This window comes from Dendropsophus ebraccatus, chromosome 4, assembly GCF_027789765.1.
Source record: "Dendropsophus ebraccatus isolate aDenEbr1 chromosome 4, aDenEbr1.pat, whole genome shotgun sequence".
NCBI classification, from domain to species: domain Eukaryota; kingdom Metazoa; phylum Chordata; class Amphibia; order Anura; family Hylidae; genus Dendropsophus; species Dendropsophus ebraccatus.
Window position 1 is genome coordinate 131823507 of NC_091457.1, and position 24639 is coordinate 131848145.

Here is a 24639-nt window from a genome sequence, read left to right on the forward strand (position 1 = left end):
CACCCTCCACCATTTTTGTATCCTGTCTTTGGACTGGCTCTATTTTATCAATATGCTTTTGTAGGTGAGGTCTGCAGAACTGGACACAGTATTCCAGATGTGGTCTCACTATAGCTCTATACAGCGGGGTCACTATCTCCTTCTTCCTACTGGTTATACCTCTAGCTATACAGCCCAGCATACCATTATATATATATATATATATATATATATATATATATATATACAGCCCAGCATACCATTATATATATATATATATATATATATATATATACAGACCAGCATACCATTATATATACAGCCTAGCATACCATAAAAAAAAAAAAAAAAAAAAAAAAAAAAAAATATATATATATATATATATATATATATATATATATATATATATACAGTATATATATATATATATATATATATATATATATATATATATATATATGTGTGTGTGTATATACACATACATACAGCCCAGCATACCACTATATATACAGCCCAGAATACAATTAGCTTTCACCACTGCCTGGTTGCTCTGGTGACTCATTTTTAAAAATTGCTACCCCTAAATCCTTCTCTTCTGAAGTCTTTGATAACACAGAACTGCCGATGTGATACACAAAGAATATTCCTAGTCCCCGAGTGCATTATTTTACGTTTGATAACATTAAAGGAATCAGAAAAAGGTTTCCTCCTGCACTTTGGATCCAAATCCTCACATTTGGTGCCATTTTTTGTGATAATGTCAATCTCTGCCTATAGGCTCTTAAGGTGCAATATGTGATATGTACAGTATGTTGTATTTGAAGCCAAGAAGCACAAAAGGAGTGTAGTGGATGGTCATGGGTTACATAACAGGTAACAGGCAGACAATCCATTGGGTGATGCAGAAGCCAGAAACAGTATGCACCTAAACAACTAGGCAATGCACTGCAGATGAAGGGCCCTTTAAATGGGGCTGGAACCAGGTCAGGTGAGATGCAATGTTGGGTGACTAAAAATGCCCTTGAAACGACAGAATTGTTTCCATTTAGGAGGTTTCAGTAAAAGCTGCCTGTGCCAAACTGCATTGACTATTGTTAAAAATAATTAAAAAGTGAAAATCCCATTAAATGTAACCATTTCCATTTCATTTTATTGCTCCTTTCTTTTATTAGGGGCTGTTATTTGTTCTATTGATTATGTTGAGTTTATTCATCATCACGTAGTTACTTTGTAATGTTTCACTGTAAGCACTGTTACTTTATTGCTGCTTGTTCTCTTATAATTAACTATCTCCCCTCATTTCATCATTCATTCAGGGAGCTTAAAATGGATCAATGCAGAGCATTAATAGCGTTATAAAACCGGAAAAAGATTGGATTTATACTCGTGATATTCATCACAATGGAAAATGGGACAATTGTAATAATTTTTTTTTTTTTCATAGAAGCAATTGTCTTCGCCTCCTGAAAACAGTGTGATTAGTGGCAACCTTCTGTTCCTGGAGAAGGGGAAGACGTGGCACAAAATGTGGGCGTATATTCCCAAAAGTGAACCTCTTGTTCTGCATCTCCAGGTCTGCAGCCAGGTAAAGTCCATTTATTTATCTTACTAGTCAAATCTGTATGGGAAAACGGGGACAGGGTTGTTGTTTTTTTTGTTTTTTGGTTTTTTTTTGGGGGGGGGGGGTTGAAGTATACTTTACCTGTTACCACTCCTGGCGCTTTGATGCTGCTCCTCCCTTCCATACACTCTGTTGGCCTCAGCGATTACATGCGCTTTGTGATGCAAATGTGTGTGCATGGGGAGCAGGAAGGATTAGTATAGGGTTTTTTTCCCCTTTTCTCCCCATTCATTCCCCACTACCAATATTATTAATAATATTTTTTTTTAATCGGAAAACCCCTTTAATATGTCTTCTTAGTAGTCAGAGCTGCACTTGTCTGATATGGAGATAGAACTTTTTTACAACAGTGATCCACAACCTGTGGTTCCCTATCTACTACAAAACTATGACTCCCAGCAACAGATGGAAATGCACGGCTTCAGGAACAGTGCCAGGCAGAGACCCAGAGAGAAGTATATGATACAATTCTGCCCTCTTTCAGCCACCACTAGAGGGAGCTCATCAGCTTACTGCATATTGTTTTTACATTACACCCAACAGGTTTGCAGTTAGCTCCTCAGCGCCCTCTAATGGTGGTTTCAGTTAGAATTATATCCATCACTCTTAAAGGGGTAGTGCGGCGCTCAGCAATTATTCACAGAATAACACACATTACAAAGTTATACAACTTTGTAATGTATGTTATGTCTGTGAATCGCCCCCTTCCCGTGTCCCCCCACCCCCGCACGTGTACCCAGAAGTGTGGTGCGCTATACATACCTTATCCGCGTCGACCGACCCTGTCCGCCATCTTCTTCATCTTTTTCGTCATCTTTGGGAGGCTGGCCGACCCGCTCCTGCCGGCCTCCCTCTGCCGCATCATAACTGTGCTCAGCCGTGATTGGCTGAGCACAGTTATGCTCAGCCAATCGTGGCTGAGCAGCTGATGACGCTGCAGAGAGGGGCGGCATGCGGGACGGCTGCAGCGAGTCGGCCGGCCTCCCGAAGATTGCATCAACAGAAGACAGGGGTCGACACGCGTCAGGTATGTATATCGCACCACACTTCCGGGTACACGTGCGGGGGTGGGGGGACACGGGAAGGGGGCGATTCACAGACATAACTTACATTACAAAGTTGTATAACTTTGTAATGTGTGTTATTCTGTGAATAATTGCTGCGCGCAGCACTACCTCTTTAATGATAATGCTTTAATTTGTATAGCGAACACAAATTCCGCAGCACTTCACCTATCTGTCACTCTTTGTCTATGCCATGGATTCTAAGCTATTTATCACTAAAGCAAAGCATCGACTGCTATAAAATAAAATAGTAACAGACTTTTGACTCTGTATCCCTTATCGATCTCCGTATCTGGCCCAACTTCTATGTTATGAATAGAGACACAGGTAAGGCACATGACCTGCAGCTGTATTCATTCCTATGAAGGTACCGGAGAGAGACGAGTGCAGCGCTCTTCCGCCTTACTCAGCTTTTTCTGGCGGCTCCATAGGAATGAATACAGCCACAGGTCATGTGCTGTAACCACAGCTCTATTCATAATACAAAAGCCAAGCCGATATGGAGGTCGGACTCCTGTGATCTCTCACTAATTTTGCCTGGACAACCTCTTTAAAGATAATTATCATTTTGACAAACATCTGACATGTCATTGTGACGTCATACATTGTCACTGGTGGGGTTTGGGAACCGAGATTGTCACTGATCACTAAGGGTATATGGCTTTCCTTATAGAAATGAACCACCCTTGTTTATTAATCCATACGCAGAACATTTTACTTTCTAAGGAGACCTATGCAGAACTGAAAGGATACAGCGATCAGCTGAGTAATCTAGCCCCTTTCTTACAGTGATCCAAGGGGCTAGATCATAACTTTGACATGTTAGAGCATAGGTAATACCTCCATTTCTTTACTATACGTATTAGTCAAATAATCCTATAATAATCATATAAACTGGAAAGTCATCTTTGCTTTCCTGGATCTGCAGCTCTGGAGAGGAATCCGATTTGGTTCAGCGATGAAACCATTTTCTGTAGCTTCTTCATTCATCTTTCTTATTCTTAAAAGCATAAAATGTGTGAAAAACAGTTCCCGTATTCTGAACCATCTGGTGTTTCATTCTGCAGCAAAATAAATATTATATCTTCAAAATATAGCAGTTTAATTACTTTACCCCTAACCTACATAACATAATAACCATCTCTCCAGCGCTCGGCAGTCATAAACTTTATGTTCCTCAAAACGGAAGAGAGAGATGCAGCGTACAAATTATTTTCACGCATTTCGGCTCTTCTCTTTACATTCTTCCCAAGGTGATCGTACACCACGCAACTCCAGACGATTGGAGAATAAAATGTGTGACTTGTGATAATGTCCCTTTCATTAAGTCAGGGATTGGAACACAAGTAATGTATATATGTAATATATATTAGCATCTGAAAGGGTCAGTTATTTATACCTGTTTATCCTAAGTCTTTAGCCTTAGAGGGTTACTATCATTTCCGAAAACTGCACATCAAAAGTTTTGATCAGTCTGGGACTGGGTGTTCAGATCCCACCAAATGTCAATATGAGCTGGGAGAAGTGTACGGCTGAGCGCTTCCCTCCCTGACTCACTGCTCACCCCGCCTTGTTACAGGAGACAGATTCTATATTAAGCCTATGGAGACTCCTGCAATGACCTGGGGGTAGGGGCGTCAAAACTTTTATTTAACGCGTTTAACGTCTCTCTATTTGTACTATGTAAGTCTATGACTACATAGGATCTAGATGGTATGACCTCTGTATTGTCAAACTTAATACCAATACTAAACAAAAGGCATACACAGAGTAGGGATTGGCCACAGCTTTAAGGAACAGTGTCTGCTACATTAAATATAAATATATAACCTGGTATTAATGCAGACAAACAACACTACTGGCCCATTGAAATGAATTCCAAGTAACCCAGCATGGCTACCATACAATGTAGTAACAGGTTTCCAGCTCTGTACATGTATTGTGTACATCTCGGAGACTTGGGCTGTGCGAGAAATCTGATTGTTGTGGGTGCCAGGTGTCAGCACCCTGCTGATCAGTTCTTGGTGATCTTCAGGGTTCTTCAGGATAGGCCATGAGTGCCATTTGCCTAGAAACACTATGGGACACGACAAGCTATAAGAATTACAGTATCAGCATCCCTGGTGACCAGTCATGGAAAATACTGCACTGAATGTAAGACATTTGGTCAGGTGGAAAATTCACTAGGGTGGCGCATGCTGCTTCATTTTTAGTTTAGTTTTTTACTAGTGCTCAATGCCTTCACTACATGGAGACGGAGCCAGAAGCAGTTGGTTCCATTCCCTGTATAGTAAGGTCGGTAAACTGTAGCCTCAGCTCTGTAGCACGGGCACCAAACTGCTGACCGGCACGGGAGCGGGTATTGGCACTCCAGCAATAGCCTATCCTGTGGAAAGGTTATCAGTTGTTTTTTTTCATGGACAATTCCTCGAATTTGTGCATTTTTCATTGAGAACTCTTTCGTAGATCAGCAAATGGCCCAGGTGGAATGGGGACATCACCAAAATAGTACTGATCAAAAGAGAACTGAAGATACACTTATATCCTAAGAGAGGGAAGGCAGTAGCACTATACCAAATTCATAGAAATGTAGAAAAGGTCATTTTCCTCAAAAACCTTTGAACTTTAGGATGACACTTTTTGTTGGAAGGTTCTTTCCTTGATGAGCTGATCATGGAGTATACTAAAGGATCAGCTGTATTCTGTGGGTGAACCCACCAGTGGGTCTTGTTCAGTTCCTCAGCAGCACCACCACAGGGGAAATTAGGCATTACACCGCTCTATAGAAATCAATGGTCTGTCCATGTAATGCATGGACTGGTTAAGTCCTCCAGAGAGAGAAACACTCTACAGTCTTACTAATAAATGGAGGATCCCCTCTATTAACTCAGCATTCTCTAATTGGGTTTTAGGTTCTCCAAGTGAGACCATCCCTTTGATTGTTCTCCATTCTCCAGTGCTTAGCTCAGTCTTACTATCTCTAATGCCATTATAAGGGATATATTGTTCTTTTATAATAGTAGAGGATATTGGGGGGGGATTTATTATGGGTCCTTCTTAAATTAAACTAATAATCTGAGAATACAACTGAAAGATGTACAGAAAATTAGATCATGCCATTGATGGAAGAAGCAGCATGGCTCCAGCGGTCATTTTCTGCGTCCATGATGTCACAGTAGAATAACGCTACTTAGTTGGCATTTGACAGATGACCTAAGCGGTGCAGGCTAAATGACCTCAGACCTACACATAATGCTATTTACTCTAATGCTGGCTTATTACAGTATAGTCTCCTATTGCTTCTATATACAAATCTGGAAACCGCACTATTGTGGCTGCGTACGGTATATAACTCTTCCGTCGCTCTTGACTATAGAATATGATTTATGATAGTCTGTAAATGGACTTCATACACCATTGGGTAGGAGGACAACATATGAAGATGAATAGTGTCACATTTCACCCACAACTACAAGGAGCATTTTGCATATACTCATATATTGCAGAGCGTGAAGCTGCAGAATGAACACCATTTCTTAGCTTTGACAATGTTTAGTTGCTTCTAGATCTATTCAGTAGGGACGACTGCTGCTGTTATTATCAGAGGCCGCAGATATATTACTGGGAAGTCAAGAATGGCATCAGTGCCATGGTATGGGCATCAGTCACTTAAGGGACGTTCTGCCGGCAAGAGTAACTCTGGTCACCCAACCAAGGGTTAAAATTTTGATGATTTACCATTATAGCTGGGGAATCTGATCCGAAAACAATGAAGGATGGCGATAGCGTAGATTTATAGTTCTTTGTAGTGAAAGTAAAAATAATTTATTTGCCTCCTGTTCAGAGCCCGCAGAACTTCCCAATGTCATATTGTCTCTGTTTTTTATGATGCTTTTTATCTTCATGTGTATTATTTTCCTTTCCTATCATTCTCCAGTCTCATAAAACTGTCCGACCCTGTTTCTTTCACTATATACAAGTACACATAGCTGGGGGCAATTAATCATGTATTATCAGCCCTCCTGAGGGTTTGTTGGGTCAGTGATGTATTTCATGAGCTGCATGGGGAGAGAATAGGTATATAGTGTCCATGTGGAACATGCATTCATATGTCCTTGGCATGGTATCATAAACCTGATCATATACTGAGCACAAACATCCATGTTTTCTGCATTTAGTACAATATAAGGAACAAAACATGATGTAAAGACGATATACATAACGTATATTACTAACAAGAAGTCGTCGGACTTGCAGCAAGAGTTTTCTCCTGGTCACGGTCCTATGGTCTCATTTTATAAAGGTATAATTGTTGAGAGTCTTAATACCAGTTGAGACGAATACTTTGGACCCTGGAGCCATGCTAGTTTAATCCCCCTAAAATTATGTTTTCAGTATCCATGTAAAAAGGAGTTCTTGACTGTGAGAGAAAAATCTATGTTTTTTTTATTTTTGTTGCAAACACATTCTGTAGTGATGTCGAACACATCAGCTCTAATTTCCCTATCTGGAACACGTGTACATGGTGGTCAGTTTCATAGGAAGCCAATTGTGTGAATGGATCTGGACACTTAACCCCTTCAGGACAGGGCCAATTTCGATTTTTGCGTTTTTGTTTTTTCCTTCTTGTGCTTAAAAGGCCATGGCACTTGCATTTTTCCACCTAGAAACCCACATGAGCCCTTATTTTTTGCGCCACTAATTGTACTTTGCAATGACAGGCTGAATTTTTTCATAAAGTACACTGCGAAACCAGAAAAAATAAATAAACGTATGGTGAAATTGAAAGAAAAAAAACGCATTTTGTTTATTTGGGGGTTATTTGTTTTTACGCCATTCGCCCTGGGGTAAAACTGACTTGTTATATATGTTATATATACCATAAAACTGACTTGTTATATATACAATATGTAACGTATAATTTTTATTTTATTTGATGGCTTGTAAAAAATTCAGACCATTGTTAACAAATATATGTTCCTTAAAATCGCTCTATTCCCAGGCTTATAACGCTTTTATCCTTTGGTCTATGGGGCTGTGTGAGGTGAAGTTTTTTGCGCCTTGATGTGTTCTTTCTATTGGTACCTTGATTGCGCAGATGTAACTTTTTGATCAATTTTTTAAATAATTTTTCTGGATTTGATGCGACCAAAAATGGCCAATTTTGCACTTTGGGATCTTTTTGCGCTGACGCCGTTTACCGTGCGAGATCAGGAATATGATAAATTAATAGTTTGGGCAATTACGCACACTGCGATAGCAAACATGTTTATTTGTTTACTTTTATTTATTACATGGGAAAAGGGGGGTGATTCAAACTTTTATTAGGGGAGGGGGCTTTTTATTGATAATGACACTTTTTATAATTTTTTTTTTACACTTACTGTATACTAGAAGCCCCCCTGGGGGACTTCTAGTATAAGCACTCTGATCTCGCATTGAGATCTTTGCTGTATACTTATACAGCCTAGATCAATGAGATCAGCACTTGTTTGCTTTCAGCTGCTGCTGAAAGCATCCGAGTGCCGAGCCGGGATCAGCGCCATTTTGGCGGAGACCCCAGCAGGTAAAAGACACGGAGACCGCTCCTCCGGGACAACGATCTCCGCCACTAGACACCAGGGATCGGCTGCAGGAAGTAATCGGATGCAGCTGTCAACTTTGACAGCTGCATCTGATTACTTGATTAGCGGGCACCGCGATCGGACTGTGCCCACTAATAGCCAGGCAACATGTGGCACCCGCTGCGCGGCCCCGCTCTGAACTTCCTTACCGACCGCAGGGCGTAAATATACACCCGTGGTCATTAAGGGGTTAAAAGGGTACTCCAGCCCAACCATATTTTTCACTTACCTCCCCGGTTCCAGGACCCGGCGCTGGAACCGGGGAGGTAAGTGACCACCGCCGTCCATAACCACCCCCTCCCCGGCCATATCTGAAAAATATGGCCGGGCTGGAGTACCCCTTTAAAACAACTCTTTATCAACAAACCCACCCCACTAAATTGCTAGTACCATCTGTTTGATGAGAGTAAATGCTTGCAAGTCATGTCTTTTAAAATGCGCCTGATGCCTTTGTTAGAGCAGAAAATGATCTTTTAATCGTCAGCGCTGTGTCAAACTGGCTTGGCCTAGAGTGTCTGTGCCCCAGGTCTACAATGCCTCTAGTTTCTTCCTCCCCACCCTCAGCACCATTAGGAACGCCCACAGGCAGGAATTCTATCCATCACTTGTCTAAACAGCGAACCTTTGTCACTATGGCACATGTGCACTGTGAGCAGTGAATAGAAATCCTGTCTGTGGGCTTCCCTAATGATCATGAGGGTGGAGGAAGAAAGGAGGTGCGTAGGAGACCTGAAGCACAGACGCCCTAGACCACGCCAATATGACACAGCGCTGCAGATTAAAATATCATTTTTGCTCTAACAAAGGCGCCAGGCACATTTTAAAAGATATGACCAGTAAGGATTTACTCATCAAACGGAAGGTACTAGCAGTGTGGTGGGGTGGGTTGGTGGATACAGAGTCTCTTTAATGCTAGATCTTTCTAATGCTTTAAAGAGGTATTCCTGTGCAAAAAAAAAATTTAAATTAAAATAAGTCAGCATGCTATAAAAGTATAGAAGAAAGCATACTCAGCTGCCCCAATCCCCTGCTACTGCCATTGCAATGCCCCTTAATCCATTCAACACTTCCTGGTTCCTGTGATGCGCCGTCCCCACAGAAACTGCCTAACTCAGCCAGTCACTGGTGAAAGTGGGTCACCACTGGTTGGCAGTTTCTGAATAAGGCAGGGGAGTATTGTTTTTTTATTTTATTTTTTGAAATACCCCTTTGATAATTCCCCTAATTTTGACTTTTTCTGAAACAACACATATTAAAATAACTTATTTATTACAAAATTGCCCAGATTTTCTTAAACCTCCTAACAAATATGTCAGTTTTTTTTGTACAAATGCACCAGGATTCTGTGGCATTTGCAATATTTGCAAAAAATAAGTGTTTCCCCATGGTGTAACTGAGTTATCTATTTGTTTTTCCACAGGATGGACGCAATCCGCGAGCTTTTCCACTACCAGGCTATGAAGTCAGCTTACCAAGTGCCGGTGACAAGGTGGACTTAAAGCATGTATTTAAATTATCCCAGTCCCATCAAACTTTATTTTTCGGTGCAGAGGATGAAGATTTGCTCATAAAGTGGATGGAAGTTCTCGGAAAAGCATCAAAAGGAGACACAGAACCCCTGGAAAACATCTAATAATCACTTTTCATAAACTTTTACGGTTCTTTTTCAAAAAAAAAAAAGAAAAAAAAGAAAAGAGAAAATCTTGAGTATTGACCCTGTGACAACAAAGTAACTTCTTGACTTTATTGTGTCTACGTATTAACATCCGTGGTGTTCCTCATCGTACGTTTCATATTCGTACCAGTTGTACAGTGAGTATCCCGTGTTTTATCCCTCGAGGTAGACCGATCAAACAACGGACGTCATAAGGTTGCAGAGACAGCACAATGTTTTTCAGTCTACTGTTTTTGTATATGTGTATTTAAATAAGAGAAATCATTCAAAATGCTATTAAGTGCAAATTGTATATGTTAAAATAGTTTAATTATTGTTACCCCTTTAAATATCCCGAGATGAAACAAAGTAACAGGTTTTACAGAAACATGCAAAATAACCAAGGCCTTGCCAGAACAATTTTTTGGAACTAGATACACGAATGTGGCTGGCCACGTACAGTTCCTATACCTGTAACCTCCTGGCGTCTACAAATAATAGCTTTTCGTGGTGAATGTCCGATATTGAGTATTGCTCTTCAGGTTCTGATTCTGTATGCCCATTTGACATGCCATGTAACAATAGGAATGGGGAGGAAATATAAGTGTTGTCTTTACGTCAAGCATTAACAGACTATAGAGGGACTTCCCGCCATCCCTGCCACATGAAGAAACCCCGACCAAGCACCTTCTGCATGTTGAGATAGCTGTAAACCCATTTTTATAAAGTCCGTTTGAGATGACAATTTTAGCACTGCTCGGAACATACGTTTTTTTTATCTGTTCTTTCTGGTTAACCTTGTGTTTCTATTTATGATTTGTAAATAATGTTCTATACATATTTTCAGACCTTTTAAAAAAGAAAATAAGCTAATAAAAAGTTTAGCACAGAGCGACTCGGGATGTATTTTCTGCTCATATGTATGTGATGTACGGCTCTGTTCACACCGCTGCTCCCGATGTATACACGCTGAACATGCCCATAGACTTCTATAGACCCCAAGGCTGCTTATAAGACAGGGATGGGGAACCCTCAGCCCTCCAGCTGTTGCCAAAATACAATTCCCATCATGCCTGGACAGCCAAAGCTTTAGCTTTGGCTGTCCGGGCATGATGGGAATTGTAATTATGCAAAAGCTGGAGGGCTGAGGGTTCCCCTTTAAGAGATCACGTAGTCTATGCAACTACACAGTTGCCTACATCTGGGCTATTGTATATGTTGCAGTGTGAATGTCAGGAGATTTTCTCACCATTTGAACATTGAAGACGTGGTGTGAACAGAGCCTGAGGCTATTCTAGATTCTGTTTAATGCTCAAAATAATGATGAAATCATTTAGAGTTTCCATGGCTCCTGAGTATCGTGAACAGTATGGTGTTTTCTGGTAATAAGCACATCCACCGCTGGGTTGAAGAAAATAAAGTTTGTCAGATTGCCGGGCTTGTGTAATGTTTTAAAGTTATTTAACCTTAAATCTCAATGACAGCTAATGAAACATTCAAATATGTGTCTGCAAGGTCACCCCACAAGGGTGCCACACAATAAGACTCATTTGTCAGACTGGTCTAATAGGAAAAACTGGCCTTTTTTTCTGAATATGACAACTGAACTGTCATTGGACACTATGAGAAACAAGGATGATCATTCTAGTAGTTAATTTTGAGAAATGGAACCCAAATATGTTGTCGCTGCTTCCAAAAAGTAGCATGTGTGACAATATATTCTAAGCGCAGTTCTAGGCCTTTCTTTCCTTAACACAAATCTGTTAGTTATATACCATGCTCAGAGCTGCACACATGGGCAGATAGCTAATAGGGGAAAACAAACCATGCCTGTCTCTTGGCTGATGGTTGTTTACAAAGTTACAAAATCATTCCCAGTTTCACAGTTTTCCTTCCCAGTTAAAGTGCCATAGAAGGCAGGCTAAGCTGCAGCATGCAGGCCTCCTCCTTCCTACACCCCTCTCTGCCATGCATGAGTGATATAAACAAGTCTCAGTGCTAGAAGCTAAGTAGAGGAAGGTGGGGGAGGGGGTAGGCCTGCATGCTGCTGCTCACCCCAGCCTCTATGGCTATTGAACATCTAAGGAAAAACATGATAACTTTACAAACAGTTATCAGCTAAGAGACAGGTATAATTTGTTTTATCATCTATCTGCATATGTCTTTAGCTCTAGGCATGATATACAGCTAACACTCTCCCTTATCACGTTCATTTTTTGTATATCATAGCTGTATTGCCCAAGCTTGTGCTTTGCTCTGGTAAGAAATATGTTTTACAACAGCTACAAAGGCACAGATAATAATACTGGAGGGGACTCATTGACTTCTATGGAACACTTTTCTAGATGTGCTCTGTGCTCTATGCAGAAGTCATTGTGCAGGGGGACTGGGGGGAACTGTATTCATCCCTTTTTTTGAATAATGTGATCCGGTGTCAGTTTCCACTGCTATATTGCCTGTGATAATAAAGAGAAGAGAATACTAAAAAAAACTTTCACTAAACAGATTTCATAAAAAAAAAGTCTAATTTGCCAACTTTTATGAAGGGTCATAAGAAAGATTCAAAAGGTTGTGTACAAAGCTATGCACCATTCAAGGTTTTTAGTCCTGCCACTTGTATGGTACACACTCAAACATGACACCTAAATCCCACCCTAATATAATATGTCCGAAACAAATACAGACCACACATCAAGCCCCCTAGATAAATATAGACCCTAGTTCAAACACCCCAATTAAACAGGCCTCCACAAAGCCTAGACTAGACTCCCCATCTATAGAAACACCAGACTCTCCATCTTCACAGACCTAAGGCCAAACCCTCCATTTATACAGCCTCCAGTCTTCTTGGCTATGATTCCACAAGGTGTACACCCCAGGATTTGCAGATGTTTGCCTATTCTTCTCTGAAGACTCTCTCAAGCTCTGTCAGGTTGGATTGAGGACACCATATTCAGGTCTCTGGCTGGGACTTTCGTAGGGTTGCCGGTAAGATGCTCTTGTGCTGTGTTTGGCTCTGTGCTTTGCCTAATCTGAGATACAGAACAATCTGGATCAGGTTTTTATTAAGACTATTTCTGTACTTTTCTCCATTCAGCTTTCCATCAAACCTGACCAATCTCTCTTGTTCCAGCTGAAGAAAAGTCCCAACAGTATGATGCTTTACTATTGGGTTGGTATTGGGCAGGTGATGATCAGTGCCCGGTTTCCTCCAGACATGACCCCTTAAATTGGGGCGTCTGAGAGTCCTTCAGGTTTTATTTTGCAAACTCAAATCGCCCAGATAGTCAAAGTGCTTTCTTGATGAATGACCTTCTGGAAGTTTCTCCCATCTGTACACAGGATCATTGGAGATCAGCAGAGTGACCATTGGGTTATTGGTCACCCTTCTCCCCGATTACTTAGTTTAGTGGGGAGGTCATCTCTAGGGAAAGTCCTGATTGTTCCAAACTTCTTCCATTTAAGAATTATGAAGCCCATTGTGCTCTTGATTAGAGATGAGTGAATCGCAGATTTAAACGAAGGGAAGCACTTAGTTTGATCTGCTCTCCGCTCATCAAACCGCCAGGTTGTCAGTGCTGCTCTGCTCTCTATCAGTCTACCCTGGGTGCCGGGGAAAAGCTGGATCCAATCCTGGGAAACTGGAAGAAGTATTCAGCTTTTCATGGCATCCTGGCAGGAGTAGCAGGGAGCGGAGCAGCTGACAGCCTTGTGACTTGTTGAGCGAAGCGCAGTCTTTTGTCCTTTTTTTCAGATCTGTGCCTCTACAAAATTCTGTGTGTGAGCTCTACAGGCAGTTCATTCCTCCTCATGGCTTGGTCTTGCTCTAAAATACATTGTCTGGTTTGAGATCTTATTCAGACAGGGCTGTCTCTTTCCAAATCCTGAGGAATCAGCTGTATTTACCACATGTAACTCCAATCAAGGTGCAGAAACATCTCAGAGATAATATAAAGAAATGGGAGGAGTAGGTAAGGGCTGTATTACACGGCCCAATATTCCAGATAAGCGAGGGGCGATCTTCTAGATTGGTGATTGCTTACAGAGCCCATTACATGACTCGATAATTGTGTAAAATATTAAACTTTACACAACCCTCTCCACGATCCCCGACACCGCTGGAGCTTTAGAGACAGTCTCTACAGTGATAGGCCACTCAGCCAATCACTGACCAAGACAGGACTGCTCCGCAGCAAGTGATTGGCTATGCACCAAAGATCGTGGGGACCTGGCAGAAGCTAGGAGAACACCCGAGAGCATGAAGGTATGAATAAAGTGTATTTTTTTTTACACAGCCGTAGACCCTGCATCGCTATTACACATAGTGATGTGCGCCCGGTGGCTAATGATTGTTAGGCAGGATCAAAAAACACAATCAGTCGATGATCGTTTTGATAGGCCGAATGTTGTTTTATTACGCAGATGGATAATCCGCAGAACTGGCCTGATTCGGCAGATTATCGCTCCGAGCAATAGGTGTTCTAGAAAAGGGTCTGAATATTTATGTCCATGTCAAATTTTACTTTTTTAAAAGATTTGCAAAAATATCTGAGATTCTGTTTTTATTAATGGATATTGAGTACAAATTGGTGGAAGAAAACACCAGGAAGAACTGCAACATAGCAAAATGTTAAGGTCTGAAGGCTTTCCGAATACAATGTATGGGCACTGTATTTTATTGCAATTGTAGGCTCTATTTCTATGGCACTATTCTATTTGTATGAGCAGTCTATAAAACTACTTAAATGTGTTGGTATCTGGAGGTTTTATGTACTATTTATATGGGTATTGTGTTTACTGTATTTCAGGGCAGAATATGAACTCTAAGCACCTGTGTATTCAGCCTACAGGCACTGGGAACGTCTATACTATTTATAGTGTTTTTTTCTATAAAATTGATTTGGATAGATATACTGTAGATTATTTCTTGCACTGTTCCCAATTAAAAATATTTAGAATTTCCTATTAAAAAGTTTAGCATTTGTTTCACTGCTGTCAGCTGGGATGTAACTTATTGCATACAATGGCACATATACCCTGGATAGTCACTGTTCCAGTCTTTGCAATTACACTTTGATAATTACATTTTCCTTAGAATTGTTTGATGTGTTCCTCAATTAATGGCTCTCTTATCTTCCATTAGAAAGAACTTGTTTCCTGTGGTCATCTCCATGGGGGCAGAAATGCTGCAGCACCTGTTGCTTGGAAATAATCAAAACCTATTTGACCATTTTCTAGCTAATACTGTGCTTGTAAAAAAAAATATCCTTAATAACAGAGTACATTGCTGTTCTATGTGGCTTCCATCCACCAGGGCACAAACTTGTCTTTCTCCTAGGCTGGAGGTCTTGTGAAAATACCAAACAAAAAATGCTCACCTATCCTGCTCCCCCAGCTCTGGTGCACTTTCAATCCCTGTTCCCTGATTTTAAAGGGGTACTCTGGCCCGGGGGTATTTTTCAGCTATGGCCGGGGATGGGGTAGTTATGGACGGCGGAGGTCACTTACCTACCCCGATACAGCGCCAGGTCCGGGATCGCGCGGCCCGGTACCCCCGTCCTGCGGCCGCTTCCTTGTGTGAGCTGCCACATGAGACGTGACGTCTCAAGGCAGCTCAGCCATTCAGCAGCCGAGGCGGGACTTTGCTATGGCCGCTGAATGGCTGAACTGCCTTGAGATGTCATGTCTCATGCATCAGCTCACACCAGGAAGCGGCCGCGGGACAGGTGTACCGGCCATCCATAACCACCCCATTCCCGGCCATAGCTGAAAAATACCCCCGGGCTGGACTACCCCTTTAACTTCTTCCCATCAGTCACTGAGGTGGGACACACCGCCACAACCATTGATTTACTGGGGAGAGGGGGCCTAGTTGCATCCTACATGGTCTTAACAACACAGGAGGAGCAATCCTTAGAAAACTTTCTACATTCTACTCCATTAAAAGGGGTATGCCAATCTAATACCCTATAGATAGAATAGGATATGCCATAAATATCTGGGGGTTACACCAATAAAACAACAATACATTGGTTTAATGGCGGCCCCCTGATAACCTGTTCTGCATTCCAGATAGTTAAGAAGGCAAAATCGGTACATTTAAGAGCCCCTAAAATACCCAATCTCCTAGCGTTTAAATTAACTGGTGCCAGAAAGTGCCAGAGATTTGTAATTTACCTCTATAAAAAAAAAAAAATCCCAAGTCTTCCGGTACTTATCAGCTGCTGTACGTCCTGCAGAAAGTGGTGTATTCTTTCCAGTTTGAAGAGCATGAGAGGTTGTCTATAGGGATTTGTTACTGCTCTGGACAGTTCCTGACATGGACAGAGGTGGCAGCAGAGAGCACTATGTTAGGCTGGAAAGAATACATCAATTTTTTTTTTGTTTTGCTGGAGTACCCCTTTAACCTTAAACTTGCTGGGTCCTTGATAGCAACACCTTTGAGAGTAAGTGCTGTCATAGAGAATATTGCATGAGTCTTAACCTCTGTCCACATCAATGTGAATATCCTAATTGCTGCATTTGACTATACCTTGTATTATACCTTGCTGGGAAGGCAGATAATGACTGTAGATATTGCCTTATGATAACCAGTGTAATGTCATCTCACAGTGTTTCCTCTTTCCAGAATGCAGTCTGTTCTCCTTGCTCTCTTTTGTTCTTAATTTACATGAGCTCCTCTTAATAATTTAGCATACGTATATAATTGCCATAATTAATTTTGAACGCACAGAAGCCTTTGTAGTCGCTTCCTACTGAGTTGTAAATGTTAATTAATTTCTCTGAAAATTACACTTATAGGGAGGATTTTCTAGGAATCTGCTTCAACTGTGAATGAAATGCCAGTTCTCCTAGACTGCGGTGCACCTTGATGCTATGCGCTATGTCTAATACTGCCGGGTTCTTATGTGGCAGAGGGGTCTCTCAGCACGCTCAACTATCAGGGTCTAGGTGCCCCTGCGACCTCTGGAATCCCTATAGCTTTCCATCTTGCACCTATATGATTTAAAGGGGTTATCCACGGCTACAAAAACATGGGCACTTCCCCCCTCTCTTGTCTCCAGATTGGGTGGGGTTTCAAACTCAGCTCCATTGAAGTAAATGAAACTTAATTGCAAACCGCACCTGAACTGGAGACGAGAGGGGGAAAAGTGGCCATGTTTTTGTAGCCATGGATAACTCCTTTAATAAAAGCAGAAGGGCATTGTAGCTTGATCACACTGGACCACCAGACTGCCAGAATATCCAGGTTTGGACCCAGTTTCTTATAATATAATAATGTCCTAAATGCTTCAGGTTCCCATAGTAGTGGTGTGGCTAGAGGGAGCAAACCGTGTTTGTGCCCTTGTGCCTTCCGTACTGAGCGCTTGGGGGGGGGGGCGGGGATACCAAGTGAGCCAGTAAGCCAGTGTTTATAATTTCACTTACAATATTGCAATAATATTTATTGAATTTTTATATAACAAGAGATACAAACATATAAAACACCAAAAGGAAAAGATTTGGATAACCAAGCATTTATCTAAAATAAAGTATCAGATAATTGGAAGGTTAAAGATACCAACACTAAGACAATAAGGGGTGACCTCATATGATCATTGACATAAATGGCTGACTCTTTGTTGCAGACCCCAGTTTGGTGCCTATTATAGGGGTGCACTTAGTCCTTTTAAATTGGATGCTAGAAGCCTCTATGTTCTCACATTATAATAAGAGCGCCAGACCAACGCCGTAAAATCCTTCAGATCCTGTACAAGTGATATACATTTACATCTCCTTTTTATGTGACATTAAAAGCCTAACTAGCAGCCATTGCTCCGGCAGTAATATTTTACGTGTTGATAATTTACACCGACATCAAGTGTTTTTTAATGGAAACGCATCAATGTCTAGGCGCTTTCTATGATTTTTGTTTTACTTTCTATTTTTAACAGTTTAGCACTTTTTCGCCTTCTATCATATCTTCCCAGATGTAAATGACATCCCCCAAACTGGTGGCAGATAAGCAAAGTGTGTGGCCAAAACTGCATCCTCGCTTATCTGGAAACAATGCAACACTGCTGTGTGAGAAAATGTCCAAACACAAAAAATTCCTTGAAGGGTATTACACTTTAAAAATATAGGGTTGTTTACTGTATAGGGGAAAGTTATACAATTTTTTTTTTTTGTTATTGCACTAATTCCATATGGGTTTAACAATCTCTGCTTGCATTCATTAAAGGGTTACTCCAGCAAAGGAAAAAAATATTTTTAAATCAACTGGTATCAGAATTAGGGATGGTCCGAACCCTCCGAGGTTCGGGTTCGTACGAACCCGAACTCTCGGTAATGATTCCCGCTGTCTGGCCCCTCTGTGCAGCGGGCGAATCCAGTGGGAGGACCGCCTGGAAAACTGGGATACAGCCATAGCCATAGGCTGTATCCCAGTTTTCCAGGCAGTCCTCCCGCTGGATCCACCCGCTCCATGGAGCAGGCAGACAGCGGGAATCTGATGCCGAGCATTCGGGTTCATACGAACCCGAACCTCGGAGGGTTCGGACCATCCCTAATCAGAATGTGCCAGAGATTTGTAATTTACTTCTTTTAAAAAAATCTTGTCTTCCAGTACTTATCAGCTGCTATATGTCCTGCAGGAAGTAGTGTATACTTTCCAGTCTGACACAGTGTTCTCTGCTGCCACCTCTGTCTATGACAGGAACTGTCCAGAGCAGGAAAGTTTTCTATAGAAGTTTACTACTGCTCTGGACAGTTCCTGACACAGACAGAGATGTCAGCAGAGAGAACTACATCAAACTAAATACACCACTTCCTGCAGGACTTACAGCAGCTGATAAGTAGTGGAAGACTTGCGATTTTTAAATAGAAGTATATTACAAATCTATAGAACTTTCTAAAACCAGTTGATTTGAAAGAAAAAGTTTTTTTTGCTGGATAACCCCTTTAAGGGTCCTTTCACATGGGCCAATGCTGCGGCACAAACAAACGCTGATCAGTGACATTGGCGCTCGTTTGCAGAACCTGGAAGAAACGTAATTAATTGTGTAGCCGGGCTGCATGAATGATCGCTGTATTTTTCATGCAGCCTATTAACTTCATAATAATCCCCTCCACATTCCCATATACAAGAGAAGATGTGATTTTAATACTTGCACAAAAGATGGTATCAGCCAACGAATTTGATCTCTCATTAACAAGCTGATCGCTGGCCTGTGGTCCCTGCCTAAAGCTCAATATGATGTGAACTTTTACCCCTTATAATACGTAGGGTGAAAGCCATAGGGAAATCTGCATGCAGTGTCTGAACATGGCCTTAGCGTTTGGCCATGTACTTGTTTCTCTCGACAAGGTCAGCATTTCATCCCTGGAAGTAAACACATAAAGTTCCCATAGAATGACAGCAATCAGAGATCAGGAGCCAAGAATACAGACTGTAAAATGGTAAAACATATTAAACCAGAATATCCCTTTAACTTTTTCTTAATTAGTTTTAAATATTCTCTTCTTTTTTTTTTTTTTTGTAAGCCGCCATAAACCCAAGAAAGTGATTAAAGAAACTTCATGATAATCACTCTGAAATTCATATTAGGCGACTGATATTTGTGCCAGGGTAAATGAGCAGGGTAAATGGTTTTAACTATTGCGGTTTATTGGATTTGTAGCTGCCTGAGGCATTTTGTGTATAGGCGATTTGCTGGTGTCATCTAGAATGAGTGGGCCGCTATCTTTGATAACATTATCAGGACACCCTGCTCTCGCTGATTACTTTTAATCTAGTTGTGGATGAGCAGCACGAGCCGTCCATTCTGCCGCCCTCACAATATTCCGCCTAGGTTTTAGAAAAGTAATTAATGTCTATGGAAGGGAGATTCCGCTGCACTCACCAGACAGGTCTGGAGACAGAAGTTGGCAGAAGATAATATTTAGTTAGTTCACCTTAATCGGCTCTCCTTGGCCTTTTTTAATGAAACACAATATAAATATTTAATTCTCATTTTTATTAATTTGGGATGTAATTAAAATGGTAAACAATTAAGTTTGAACATTCTAGTCCGGAATGTCCACAGAGGAATAAAAATACTGACTATTCTGGTGTTTAAAGGGCTTCCCTGCTTTGGCAATAAGTCAAACTCCCTGCAGTGCCACCACAGAAGGAATTAAAGGGGTACCCTAGCAAAAATCTTTCTTTCAGATCAACTGGTTTCAGAAAGTTATATATTTGTTTCCACCTATTTAAAAAGCTCAAGTCTTCTAGTACTTATCAGCTGCTGTATGTACTGCAGGAAGTGGTGTATTCTCTCCAGTCTGACACAGTGCTCTCTGCTGCCACCTCTGTCCATGTCAAGAACTGTCCAGAGCAGTAGCAAATCCCCATAGAGAACTTCTCCTGCTCTGGACAGTTCCTGACATGGACAGAGGTGGCAGCAAAGAGCACTGTGTCAAACTGAGAAGAAAACACCACTTACTGCAGGACATACAGCAGCTGGAAGTACTGGAAGACTAGAGATTTTTAACCAGAAGTAAATTACAAATCTATATAACTTTCTAAAACCAGTTGATCTAAAAGAAAAAGATTTTCGCTGGAGTACCCTGCAGTTGTTTTCACTATGGGAGGGGAGGGGGTGGATGAAAGCAATGACGTCCACTTACCTCCCCAGTTCCATCGCTGGGGCCCGCATCACACTGCTCCGGTCCCCAGCTGCTTCCTGGTCTGAGATGGGGCTTGAGACGTGACGTTCCAAGCCCGCTCAGCTGAATGTCTGAACAAGCTGAAAACGTCACCTAACTTATCAACCTGACAATCAATAAATATACTACAATGAGAAGTTAAGTATTACTTACCAATTGTTTACAAGTAACTTGGACTTCCTGTAGTCCTGTGATAGTCTTCACTTCCATCTTTACAATTTGTCTTCCATCTCTCGAATATCTGATCGACAAAACGGACACTTGACTCCTCAACTGTGCTTGTCCGGGAGACCATTTTCATTTCCCATCCAAAAGGTAATATAATTACTTAGCCTCTCGTAAGAATTCATTTTGTTCATGTCATGACTTTGAAGATTTAAGATCTGCCTCTCATTTACTGACCTTCATCCCGGCTCTCAGAGATTGAGTTATGGAGCGAGCTAGCAATCAAGCCTTGAGCCATAAAAATGTTTCATTTGTACAGAAGATCACAATCGCTTATTGTCTGAAGACATGTTTGACAGCCCGTTTTCTTCAGAAATACGAAGTCAGACAATATCTCTTAGAACTTTAAGAAACTTCCTGGACCCGCCAGTGATTACTCCGAGTAAACTTGGATAACATATATAAATTAGGTGGTGGTCGGGCCGCGTCACTCACTGTTATCGGATCAGTACTACTGATGGTGCTCTACTATGCATAGTCCCACATAGTATCAGCTTCTCTAAGATAAAAGACGTGGCACTCACCATGTAGCAAATAATTATTTTTATTATTCACTACATGGTGAGTGCCACGTCTTTTATCTTAGAGAAGCTGATACTCTATTACTACAACTTTTGTCCCCGTGCTAGTCATTCACCCCATGGTCCAGTAAGACCGTTTTGAGCACTGCCTGTCTCCTGGGCCGGCTCACCTCTTCTAGTAATTATCAATGGAAAAGGTGGGCCAGATTGTCGCTAGGAGGCGAGGCACTGCTCCTCATGGTCTTACCAGACCGAGGAGTAAACGACTAAGTGCACAGGAGGAGTGCCGAGGATAAAGGTAAGAGATGTACCTTCATCCTCTACAGGGGCAGATTAACTTTACCATAGGCCCTGGGCTATTCACCAAGGCTGGGTCCCCTGAGCCCACACAAACTTTGGCAGCACTAGTGTGGTGTTCATAGTACAGGATAGATAACGTCACAATGCCTTCATTTGTGCAAAATTGATGTAGAAAAGCAGCAATTTTTTTGCAAATTATGGCAGAGCTGTAGCCAGGAGATAATAAACCACTGAAAGTATAAGTCTGTGTTGGGGGTCATGGGCCCCCCAGGAGTTCAGGGCCCCGGGCTACGGCCTGACACTGACCTATTGTACATCTCCTGCTCAATAGTGATAAATCAGCAGGTTAGATTCATTTAAACTGCTCATAGTTCCCCTTTAACGACTGAACCAATTTTCATTTGCACTTTTGCTTTTTCCTTACGCATTTTTCGGCTACAGATCCTTATTTTTTGCAAAACCAATTGTACTTTGCATTACAGATTTAATTTTTCCATAAATTATGCTGTGAAACTGCAGGAAAAAAATATTTGCACGGAAAACTTTTTTTTTTTTTAATATTGGGGGGTTTCGTGTTTACGCCATTCGCCCTATAGTAGAACTTACATGTTATCCATGTTCCTCAAGTCAAGGAGCTCACAGTATCGAAAAGTTCTTCTCGGGTCCTGGACCTGGCTCACTGGCAGGTGTGTGGCCAGGCTAGGTGTGGTAGGATGTCCATGATATTGTAGCCGGCTCTCCTGCATTGTCTGTGCTCCTTGCTCTTTCCCTCTCACCTATATCCTTATTGCATTAGCTGGACTGTTACCATTTTTTACACTTTTGCACTTTATTTGTGGTTACAGGTCTTGTTTGCCCGGCTACTCCGGGGAATACTGCATAGTGGTTGAATATGGTATATAGGTTATTTAGTTTGAGGTATGTCCTGGGGTCCTTTCTTTTGCTACATGTAGGGTCTTTTATGTCCTGTCTGAAACTTTTTTTTATTGCGTTATACAGACCCAGTTTTCTGGGATCTGCACTTACTTATATATGTATTTTAACTAATTCTTATTCTATGCAGTAATAAAGATTGTTTGTGTTTTTCCCTATAACACTGTTGCTTGTTGGTGTTTTATGTAGTATTGTGCATTGGGATACTTTATATATCTGGAGATTTTTTTTTAATTAATCAGTATGTTCCTCAAGTCAGTACAATTACAATGATATGTAACTTGTATAACCTCTGTTTTATTGTATAACTAGTTTTACTCTATAACTTCTGTTTTTTATTGTATAACTTGTTTTACTGTATAACTTGTTTTACTGTATAACTTGTTTTACTGTATAACTTGTTTTACTGTATGACTTCTGTTTTACTGTATAACTTCTATTTAATTTAAATTTTAAAATTTCAAAACGTTAAAAAAACAAAAAAAACAAAACTAAATGTGAGTAAAATTGCTCTATTCCCATCTTTTATTCTTTGGTCTATGGGGCTGTGTGAGGTATCATTTTTTTTGCGCCATGATCTGTACTTTCTATTGGTACCTTGCTTGCACATATGCGACTTTTTGATCACTTGTTATTATTGTTTTTCCAGATTTAATGCGACCAAAAATCAGCAATTTAGCACCTTGACTTTTTTGCACTTATACCGTTTACCTGCAAGATCAGGAATGCTGTAAATTAATAGTATGGACGCTTCCGCACGCAGCGATAGCAAATATGTGTGTTTGTTTGTTTATTTATATAAAATTGGAAAAGGCGAGGAATTTAAACTTTTATTATGGGATGAATTTTTTCTTTTACTACAGTAACTTGAAGTCCCCTTGGGAGACTCCTATAATCACAGCACTAATCTCTCATACATATGTACTGAATTCATCCATGAGATCAGTGCTCGATTACTATGGGAGGCCGGAGCTGAATCGAGCAGTTCAGAGCTGGCTCACAGCACGACAGGTAGTGGGGTCATGCCATAATTATACATCAGATAAAGGGGTTAAAAAAATCTTGTGTATTCCAGTACTTATCAGCTGCTGAATGTCCTGCAGGAACATTGCATGCATTATTTCCAGTGCTGTCTGTTGCCACCTCTGTCAATGTCAGGAACTGTCCAGAGCAGTAGCAAATCCCCATAGAAAACATCTCCTGTTCTGAACAGTTCCTGGCATGGACAGAGGTGGAAGCAATGAGCCATGTGTCAGACTGGAAGGATAAACCACTTCCTGCAGGGCATACAGAAGCTGCTAAGTACTGGAAGACTTAAACTTTTTAAAAATATTTGAACATCTGTATAACTTTCTGAAACCAGTCGATTTAAACGTTTTTTTTTCCGGAGTACCCCTTTAAGTGAGGCTTAAGTAATGCAAGTGACCACTAAGGGCCAGTGATTGTCTGCAGTGTCACATGCCCAGTGGTCTTGAATGTCATCATACAACTTCTCTGGGGTAAAACAAAAAATACATTTATTAGATAATGATGATGATGAGACTCTATATGGTTTTGAAATCTCACCTTCCAGTCTGTGAATCCCCATTTTCCTGTTAAGATTCAGAGCATGAAATGGTATAGACAGAGCTAATACGTCTCCCAGTGTGTTCTGCAGTTGTATCCAGCTGAGACAATTGTCTGTGAGGTAAATACCACAGAGCCGCCTCCTCTTATATCAGCTCGCTATAACGTAACAGGACAAGTAAAATGGATCAGCCTAGAACCTAGATGATGTTTAGCTCACAGAGGATTGTCTAGGTTGGCTACATGTATGACAAATTCTCCGCAGCCATAGCTTTGTATAGGCTTGCAGTTTCTCAATTCAAGCCCAAATATATCTTCTCAACGGTGGCAAATAGAGGGCCTAAAGATTTTAAGGAAAAGAAACACCATATACTGTAGGTGCTTAATCTCCTCTGTAGAACGATTAAATGGTTGTCCAATGTAAGAAAAGAAAGAGGGTTTTTTTTTCCCCTGTAAACGGCGCCAC

General features: G+C 41.1%; 1 protein-coding gene across 1 annotated transcript in view; it reads left to right on the forward strand.

Annotated features, from left to right (window-relative positions):
- FGD3 (FYVE, RhoGEF and PH domain containing 3) overlaps window positions 1-10988 on the forward strand; it is a 196696-nt gene extending 185708 nt beyond the window's left edge. Inside the window, exons 18-19 of the mRNA XM_069967044.1 lie at window positions 1424-1564; window positions 9709-10988. Coding sequence (XP_069823145.1) covers window positions 1424-1564; window positions 9709-9921 — 354 coding nt within the window. The 3' untranslated portion in view covers window positions 9922-10988. The remainder of the gene's footprint in view (window positions 1-1423; window positions 1565-9708) is intronic.
- Window positions 10989-24639: the final 13651 nt, after the last annotated feature.